This window comes from Erpetoichthys calabaricus, chromosome 10, assembly GCF_900747795.2.
Source record: "Erpetoichthys calabaricus chromosome 10, fErpCal1.3, whole genome shotgun sequence".
In the NCBI taxonomy this organism is placed as follows: domain Eukaryota; kingdom Metazoa; phylum Chordata; class Cladistia; order Polypteriformes; family Polypteridae; genus Erpetoichthys; species Erpetoichthys calabaricus.
In genome coordinates this window covers 163,237,060-163,247,133 of record NC_041403.2, presented here as the reverse complement: position 1 = coordinate 163,247,133, position 10,074 = coordinate 163,237,060, and the positions used below count along the sequence as shown (strand labels likewise).

General features: G+C 42.7%; 1 protein-coding gene across 1 annotated transcript; it reads right to left on the bottom strand.

The window, feature by feature from the left end:
• Nucleotides 1-6,237, bottom strand: LOC114659729 (heat shock 70 kDa protein-like). Its single transcript, XM_028812361.2, has 2 exons — nucleotides 6,083-6,237; nucleotides 1-2,436 (listed from the first exon to the last, which is right to left on the bottom strand). Exon 2 carries the CDS (start codon nucleotides 2,411-2,413, stop codon nucleotides 485-487), a length of 1,929 nt encoding a protein of 642 aa, XP_028668194.1. The 5' UTR covers nucleotides 2,414-2,436; nucleotides 6,083-6,237; the 3' UTR covers nucleotides 1-484.
• Between the last annotated feature and the right edge of the window lie 3,837 nt (nucleotides 6,238-10,074).

The window sequence follows — 10,074 nt, the reverse complement described above, 5'->3', positions numbered from 1 at the left end:
TTTGTAGATACATTTAACAGCTTTATTGAACTTCCTTTTATAAACAATTAAATGAATCAAACATTAGACATACGTGAAAACAGTAACATAAATGGCACCATCTACCCATACTTCGGAGTGTACGTACAGCATTGCAAGGAGCGATAGACAGCCTGTTATGGCAGCATAAGATACAAAGCAGGAATCAACCCTGAACATGGCCTTTGCTGTAGTACATAGAAGAGAAGTTCAGATTCATCAAATCAACCAAAACTTCTAAGTAATGTGGAAAAAGAAATGCCCAAAGTAAAAAAAGAAAGACGCATACAGATACCAAACAGTAACATAGCAGAGCCAAAGTGGCACCATGCCGCCCAGCATATTCAAACACAACTTATTTTGAAAATGAACACAGTCTAAATTTACAGACAATGGCTTCAATGTGGTCATCGGTTATACAGTATAAATAGTTTTGTCTTTGGCACTCATAGACATGTATTCCTTACTAATCTACCTCCTCAATAGTTGGCCCCTGAGACGAACCAGAAGCTCCTCGACTCTGGGCTCCTGGCATCCCTCCTGGCGCTTCCCCCTGGTACAGCTTGGCGATGATGGGATTACACATTTTCTCCAGTTCTTTCTGCTGATGCTCGTATTCCTCCTTCTCAGCCAACTGATTACTCTCAAGCCAAGAGATGGTCTGGTTACATTTGTCCACAATCTTCTTTTTGTCATCCTCACTAATTTTTCCCTTCAAATTCTCATCTTCCACAGTATTTCTAATATTATAGGCGTACGACTCGAGGCAGTTCTTGGATGTCATTCTTTCCCTCTGCACCTCATCCTCAGCTTTGTACCTTTCAGCATCCTGCACCATCTTCTCAATCTCCTCTTTGCTCAGGCGCCCTTTGTCATTGGTAATCGTGATCTTGTTCTCCTTGCCAGTGCTCTTATCTACTGCAGACACATTCAGAATGCCATTGGCGTCAATATCAAAGGTCACTTCGACCTGTGGAACGCCTCGTGGGGCTGGAGGTATCCCAGTCAGTTCAAACTTGCCCAGCAGATTGTTATCTTTGGTCATGGCCCGTTCTCCTTCATAAACCTGAATCAGGACTCCTGGCTGGTTGTCTGCATAGGTTGTGAAAGTTTGGGTTTGCTTGGTGGGGATGGTTGTGTTGCGCTTGATGAGAGCTGTCATGACTCCACCTGCTGTCTCAATGCCCAAGGACAATGGAGCGACATCAAGGAGCAGCAGATCTTGCACGTTTTCAGAGGTGTCGCCCATCAGGATGGCTGCCTGGACAGCGGCACCATAAGCCACAGCTTCATCAGGATTGATGCTCTTGTTAAGCTCCCTGCCGTTAAAGAAGTCCTGAAGGAGCTTCTGGATTTTAGGAATGCGTGTGGAACCTCCAACAAGAACAATGTCATGAATCTGAGATTTGTCCATCTTGGTGTCTCGGAGTGCCTTCTCCACAGGCTCCAGTGTGCCTCTGAACAGGTCAGAGTTCATCTCTTCAAAACGTGCTCGGGTGATGGATGTGTAGAAGTCGATACCTTCATACAGCGAGTCGATCTCAATACTGGCCTGGGTGCTGGAGGACAGGGTTCTCTTGGCTCTCTCACACGCTGTCCTCAGCCTCCTGACGGCCCTTTTGTTCTGACTGATGTCCTTTTTGTATTTCCTTTTAAACTCTTCGATGAAGTGGTTGACCATACGGTTGTCAAAATCTTCTCCACCCAAGTGGGTGTCTCCTGCTGTGGCCTTCACTTCAAAGATGCCATCCTCAATGGTGAGGATAGACACATCAAAGGTGCCACCTCCCAAGTCAAAGATCAGGACGTTGCGCTCTCCTTTTTTACCTTTGTCCAGTCCGTATGCGATGGCAGCTGCTGTGGGCTCATTGATGATCCTCAGCACATTCAGTCCAGCAATGACGCCTGCATCTTTAGTTGCCTGGCGCTGAGAGTCATTAAAGTAGGCAGGTACAGTGATGACGGCATTTGTGACTTTCTGCCCAAGGTAGGCCTCGGCAATCTCTTTCATCTTAGTTAGGACCATGGAGGAGATCTCTTCTGGGTAGAAAGTCTTGTTCTCACCTTTGTATTCCACTTGGACTTTAGGCTTCCCTCCATCACTGACCACCTTGAAAGGCCAAAGCTTCATGTCAGACTGGACAATGTGGTCATCGTACTTTCTGCCAATCAGTCGCTTAGCATCAAAAATGGTGTTGTTGGGGTTCATGGCCACTTGGTTCTTGGCGGCGTCTCCAATGAGCCTCTCGGTGTCAGTGAAGGCCACGTAGCTGGGGGTGGTCCTGTTTCCCTGGTCATTGGCGATGATCTCCACTTTGCCATGCTGGAACACTCCTACACAGGAGTAGGTGGTGCCCAGGTCGATGCCAATTGACACTCCTTTAGCTGTAGACATGCTTTCTTTTTTTCCCCAAAAAACTGAAAAGAAAAAAATATCTCGGTCAAGTTGCAACAGCACAACAATACTTTGGAGGTTTTGTTTTCATTTTCTTTTGTGACTACTGACGTTACATGTAATACAAGTACATTCTAAGCAATACTTTAAGGTTTTTGAGATTTTTTTGCATTCCATCTCTAAAGGCAATACCACTAAAATTCCACTTTAGATAAAAAATCTTAGTTAAGTAAATTCTGCTAATTGCTATGTTAGGAATAGCATTCTCAAGAATGAGGCGTGCTATAAAAGGTGCTTTGAAAACAGTTGAAGGTATTTCAGGATAATAAACCAACAGGAGTGATACAGCATATGATGAAGTTTACGTGAAAACAATTTCTTTTATTTATTCCTTGACTTTTATCTGTCTATATGGGAAAATTGGTGTTACAGGTCTTTGTAATTTCTCAGGTGGGTTCATTGCTGATACCTTGGCCTGCTTCTACGCTGTAGAATCTTTAGTTTTTATTGTTTAACATGAGAAGAAGAGCTGTGTCAATGAAAATCAAAAATGCCATTATGAGGCTGAAGAACAAGAATAAAAATGTTCGAGACATCAGGAAAACCTTAGGATGACCAAATCAACTGTCTGGAATACCATGAAGAAAAAAGAACACACTGGTGAGCTCAGTAATCACAAAGGGACTGGTAGATCAAGGAAGACCACCACAGCTGATAAGAGGAGAATCCTCATGATGGCAAAGTATAACCTTCAAATGCCAGAAACAGTCTTCAGGGGGCTGATGTGTGTGTGTGTGTGTGTCAAAGACCACTATCCACAGAAGACTTCATGAACAGAAATACAGGGGAAACATTGCAAGGCGCATGCCATAAAAACAGGATGGCCAGATGACAGACAGTTTGTGAAAAACGACTTAAATAGCCTGCAGAATTCTGGATAAAGGTCTTGTGGACAGACAAGATGAAGATGAACCAGCAGCAGAGTCATTGCAAAAGCAAAGTGTGGAGAAAAAACGGAACTGTCTGAGGTCCAAAGCAGACCATCTCATCTGTTACCCATGGAGGTGCTGGGACTGTATGGCTGCCACAGGTCCTGGCACACTTCTCTTCATTGATGGTTCTGCTGACAGCAGTGGCAGAATGAATTCTGAGGTGTGTAGAAACATCTCATCTGCTCAAGTTCCACTCAGTGCCTCCAAACTCAAGTGGACAGCACTTCATCCTACAACAAGATGATGAGCCAAACACATTGCTGAGGCAACACAGGAGTTTATCAAAGCTAAAAAACTGAAAATTCTGGAATGGCCAAGCCAGTCACCTGATTTAAATCCAACTGGGCAGGCCTTCCATATACAGAAGAGAAAACGTGAAGGGACAAGCCCACCCAAACAAGCAGGAGCTGAAGAGCATCACCAGAGAAGATCCTCAGCACCTCGTGATGTCTGTGAATCACAGACTTCAGTCAGTCATTGCATGCTGGGATATGTGACAAAGTGCTAAAGATGGTGGCTTTAATAGACCTGCCAATTGCTGTGTCACATTATGGTGCCTTGAAATAGGGTGGACTGTGTAGACAAAGTGCAGTGTGATGGAAATGCATGCCAATCCCCTTAAATGAAAGTCTGCAGCGTGCACGATGTCTAAATTGTTTGATTTGTAATTTTAAACTGCGGAGCCGAGGGGGATATAAAGGAAAAGTTAGCCTTTGTCCCAAACATTATGTAGGACACTGCATCTTGTATATAAATGTCTACTCGTGAAAGTCTGTCTGTCTGTCCAGCCCAGGAGTGAGAGGTGCAGTTGGGGTAAGGGCTCCACCTCCGAGGATACACAAGCGAGACGAGTACGTCGGCAAAACAAAACCTCCTAGGACAGAGACGCCCAGAGTAGTTCCTTTCAATTACCTGACATCTCAATTTTTTTTCTGATGTTTTCAGTAGTTTCTAGGACTCCAGGCTTTTTACAGCACGTGCTTAGACAACCAGTATATACGCAAGTGTCAATATGTGAGTGTGTCAGGGTAGTGTTGGGCTCTCGATGATTTCTACTGTTCTTATTCTGTGAAAACCGAACGTACAACATCCATGTTTAATACAAAAAAAAATTAAATCTCAAATTTAATACAAGTATTTGATTTATTGTGGGTTCTCTGAAATCACAGGGTCCAAAATATACATATACCTAACTAGATTATTAATTAGGTGGTGCTGAAAGTTTCAGAAAGTGTTTTAACATGGTGCCTCCTAACTGCCTGTTAGCTATCCTGACTGTCTAGACAGCTTTTCCATGTTGCATGCTTGGCTACACTCCTTAAACTGTCCAACCCACCTCACAATGGAGAGTCCACTTTGCTCAGTACAGATATGAGAAAGAGGATTGTAGATTTACAAGACAGGGTGTCTCTTGGAGCCATTTCTAAACAACTTCAAATTCCAAAAATCTTAAACGTTCAGAAGTACAAGTTACTTGTAGCTGTAGTCACTTTGCCAAGGTTTAGAAGAAGCCCCAAACTGTGACCCTCTGCTGACAAGAAATTGATCCAGGTGGCCACATGCAAGCCAAGACCCCCTAAGAAACAGGTGTGCCATAAACTGGAAGCTGCTGCAGCACCAGTGTCACTGTCGACAGTCAAGCAGGTTTTATATCATCACAGGCTGAGAGAATTCTCCAAAACGGACACTTTCAGGCTCAACTAAAGTTTAAGGCTGACCACTTAGTCAAAGAAAAAGCCTTCTGGTGGAAACTTTTATGGTCAGATGAGGCAAAGAGCAACGTATTTGGCTACAATAACATAAGGTATGTTAGAGGGAAAAACGGGTGAGGTGTTCTACCCCACAAACACTGTGTGCACCGTTAGGCATGACGAAAGTCCAGTTTGTGTCAGGAAACCAACAAATTTGGTTGAAATGTACCAATTCTACCAAGAAGAGTGTTCAAATATAAAACCAGAACTCTGCCCAGAAGCGGCTGATTGAGTTGAAACATGCCAAGGGACATTTCACCAAATATTAGGGGTGTGGCATGTACATCTATGACCCTGTTACTTTATTAATCCCAAGGGGAAATTAACATATCTATCTGTTGTGTATAACGTTGACATTTGAATTTTGTGATAGTTTTAGAAAACCCACAATAAATTAAAAATCATTTTGCCACATTAAAACAACAGTTGGAGAAATAACTGAAAGCTCAATACTGCCCTAAAATACATGTCCATTATATGAGTGTAAGTAAACTCTTGACCACGTCTATATGGATGTACAGTATGTGTATAAACTTTATAATATATAATATCACACATGCTGCTTAGATAAACTGTAAAATTCACATTATTGCAACTGATCTTATCTATATAGCTTAACTTAACTGCAATGAGGTTACTATGGCACCAAGTAACGATCGTGTACAATATAACTAATTTTCTAATGGCTAATAATTTTATTTAATTTGCATGACCCATTTCAAAACGTGCAGGCTAACTACTCCGTCATCTATCCACGTCTGATATTTAATTATATCCTTGTAAAATAGCGTACACATGCCCTTGCCCTAATAATCCATGTAACATATTCTAGTTTTTAAAAAGACCTGTAAATATGATAGAGCACGTACAATCCAAAGTGAAACGCGGTAATGTCTGCCACAAGTCGATGAAAACCCTCAACTCACCGGCTTTATCCCCGAGTGCTGCTGTGTCGTCTGTCCTCCTCACTCCGTTGTCCCGTTATGTTGTTTCTCGCGACTGAATGACGGAGCTGCGCGCGGCTACTTTTATTTACAATCAGCCTCCTCCCAGAACTCCAGAAACTTCCCACCAATCACAAAGTAGCTTCTCATTTCTCCATGGCAACCAGCGGCCATCTTTAAAGTCGCAAGTTCTCGAAAAAGCCTGCAAAATCGGGAGGGTTCGGAAGCGCGGAGCCAGGCGCACACTTTCGGTGAATTTAAACGGAGAGTCTATTGCCGCGGAAGTCAAACAACTCGACTTTTTAAAATTGGTGTAATTTCAACCCTTAATTACATTATGGCACATGAAATACAAAATTTTGAAGATCGTAGTTTACATTAAAATACAGGTATATGTGTAGTTTCATTAATTTGGCAATTCAGTGTCGCTATAATTTTCTCTGTATTTTTATAGGACAGACAACTCATATGCACGACGAAAGATCAATAGTTCAGTAGTTTATTAATTATTTTTATTAATCGTGTGTAGTGTTTAATGGGTTATAACAGTACTACCTGTTGTTACACTGCCAATATTATGTCTTATTATTTGATTGACGCGTTTATCCAAGGCCACTTACAGAGTCTGAGATGCGATTGGTTTACATTTCTTTTTCGTTTTTCCAGTTGGTGCATCTGCAGATGAAGTGACTTCCTCGTGGGCACACACAGTCAGTAGCAGGATTTGTACCTTTAACCTCAAGGTTTAATGTCCAAACCCTTAACCACTACGCCAGGCAGCCCACCCTCCTGCACCATCAAAGCCACCCACTTCATTCAGCTGGTCATCTTTTTGTGGCCCATTTGTTGAAGTCATTTGAATGGCCTTTTAGTAACAGGCTCATCCATCCAGCTTCATAACCTGTGTGTGTAGGACTGGGTCATGGAGCAGAATATAAAGGAGTTTTAGACCATTGTGCCCTTGCAACTTTGTAGTAACAACTTGGGGTAAGCCCTTTTCTGGGCACACAGCCAGGTCCATGGAAACAGGGACTCAAGGGAGCCCTGACCCCCCACCCTGTTGAACACCTCTGAGATGAATTTTAATGCCGATTGTGAGCCTGATCTTCTCATGCAACGTCACTTCATGACCTTATAAATGGACACGAATTGCAAGAGACACGCTCCAGATTCCTGTGTGGAGGCTGTTATGGGTGGACAACTCCATACATGGTTATGGAATGGGACGTCCAACAAGCCAGTAGAGATGTGACAGCCAGGTGTCCACAAACCTTTATCCATCCATCCATCCATTTTCCAACCCGCTGAGTCCGAACACAGGGTCACGGGGGTCTGCTGGAGCCAATCCCAGCCAACACAGGGCACAAGGCAGGAAACAATCCTGGGCAGGGTGCCAACCCACCGCAGAACCTTTATCCATCTTGTTTAAATTAACAACTGGGCTTCTGTCCACCAGGGCACACTGACAATCAAGGAACTTACAATCTGTCAGGCCTCTCGGTGTCCAGGCGGCCGTGTTGCTTACTCACAACTGGAACAATTTAACCGCCCAGTTATCCCAGCACAAATGTGTTTGGGATGCAGGAGAAAAACTGGAATATCCAGAAAAAAACTGGACGTGGACAAACCCACAAGTCTGGTGAAAAACCCACCCAGATGAATGGAGACTGTTAATAGCCGCAAAGCAGGTCTGGTGAAGAATATTAGTAGGAGGGGGGTCCTTGAGTCTTTTTAATATTCTGTACAAGGGTGGTCCAGAAAGCACATCTTAGCCAACTGTGAATTTTACTGGTTCCTCGGTTCTCTGCTGTTATAATTCCATAACGGGCTGTTGTTTAAAATGCACATCACGCACTGACCCCATCGTGGCGGCCAACGGCACATGTGCTAAGGCCACACAAATGATTTATACCAAGAGCAAGACGCCTGTATAGCGCCTCACAGTGACTGTGACTGCCAAGTAAGACGGTTTTCTTTCTTTTTACTTTTCTTATGTTTTTGTCATTCTGGTTTGTGTTGAGACTTTATATATATATATATATATGCACACACATTTACAGTATATATTTACTGTATATATGTTTTTAAATATTTTTATATATATTTTTTCTAACAGTTCGTACTGTCAGCACTCAAATGTCAAGTGCCCAGTAGTTAGAATAGATAGATATATGTGAAAGGCACTATATAATAGAGGGAAATGTATTTGTCCCCAGGGGGAAATTTGGCTTTTTACAGAAGCTCTTTAAATAACCTGGGGCGAAACAAATGTCTATCTGTATATAGTGCTTTATGCATATATTATATAGTGCCTTTCATATCTATCTGTCATATTGTGCCTATCATATAGTGCCTTTCACATGTATCTATCTATGATAGGCACAATATGACAGATAGATATGAAAGGCACTATATAATATATGCATAAAGCACTATATAATAGATAGACATTTGTTTCGCCCCAGGTTATTTAAAGAGCTTCTGTAAAAAGCCAAATTTCCCCCTGGGGACAAATACATTTCCCTCTATTATATAGTGCCTTTCATCCATCCATCCATCTATCTATTATATAGTGCCTTCCATATCTCCCAGGGACAAATAAATTAAATTTCTATTAAAATTCTATTATAATTAATTTCTATTAAAAACAGTTAAGAGTGCTGACACATTTCTTTTTCTTTACTGAAGTATGAAGTGTTGGAAAATTTTTAGACAAGCCTGACACAGCTCTAAAACTATCCATCCATCCATCCATTTTCCAACCCGCTGAATCCGAACACAGGGTCACGCTGGAGCCAATCCCAGCCAACACAGGGCACAAGGCAGGAACCAATCCCGGGCAGGGTGCCAACCCACCGCAGGACACACACACCAAGCACACACTAGGGCCAATTTAGAATCGCCAGTCCACCTAACCTGCATGTCTGTGGACTGTGGGAGGAAACCCACGCAGACACGGGGAGAACATGCAAACTCCACGCAGGGAGGACCCGGGAAGCAAACCCGGGTCTCCTAACTGCGAGGCAGCAGCGCTACCACTGTGCCACCGTGCCGCCCTCTACAACTATATTAATCTCATTTAATATCTGGCACCTCCATATTTATTTCATTATTATTCTTATTTGCTTATTTTTGAAAGAAAAAAAATCCCCTCTACAAGCTACAGGCCTCAAGCTTGACTGTCTTATACACCAAAGATTAATCGTATAGGACATCAAAGGACGTGGTGGCGTCAGTTGCTGCACAGAATGTAAATTTGTTTGAGACTCCAGATGATCACTAGGGAGCCATCACTTTGGATGTATTTAAAAAATGTCATAAATAAGAGCTAAAACTTTGCCACAAATACATTGCCTTAGACAGCAATGCTAGTTTAACATGAACCTGACGCCCATCCATCCATCCATCTATTTTGTAAACCCACTTCTTCTTGAGAAGGGTCACAGGGCTGCTGGAGCCCACCCATCCATCCATCCATATTCATCACCTGCGTATCTAGATCCGGGTCATGGGGCATCTGGGGGCCACCCCAGCAAGCATCCAGCACAAGAATGGAACAAGCCCTGGACAGGAAGCCAGTCCATCGCAGGGTGAACAAAACACACACACACACACACACACACGAGGCAATTCAGCGTCACTAATCCACCTAACCTGCATGTCTTTGGACTGTTGGGGGCTACCGGAGCACCCCGAGGAAAAACGGGGAGAACATGCAAACCCCACTCCCTCTTTTGCTCAGATTCGGACCTTCATGGTAGTAAAATTCTCCATCACTGTGTGAACACACACACATCATTGTAATTTAACAACGCCAATCCATAATACCTGCATGTCTTTATTTATTAATAACTCAATAATATAACGAATAAACATGTCAAACAAATGTTTCTGAAATTGTACTAAATAATACTAGTATTGATATAACGATAACAATGGATGCATTGTTTCATTTAAATCAATTAAGAAATTTA

What these genes read in the sequence shown, in the direction of transcription:
- LOC114659729 (XM_028812361.2), bottom strand. Translation starts at nt 2,413, where the DNA reads ATGTCTACAGCTAAAGGAGTGTCAATTGGCATCGACCTGGGCACCACC.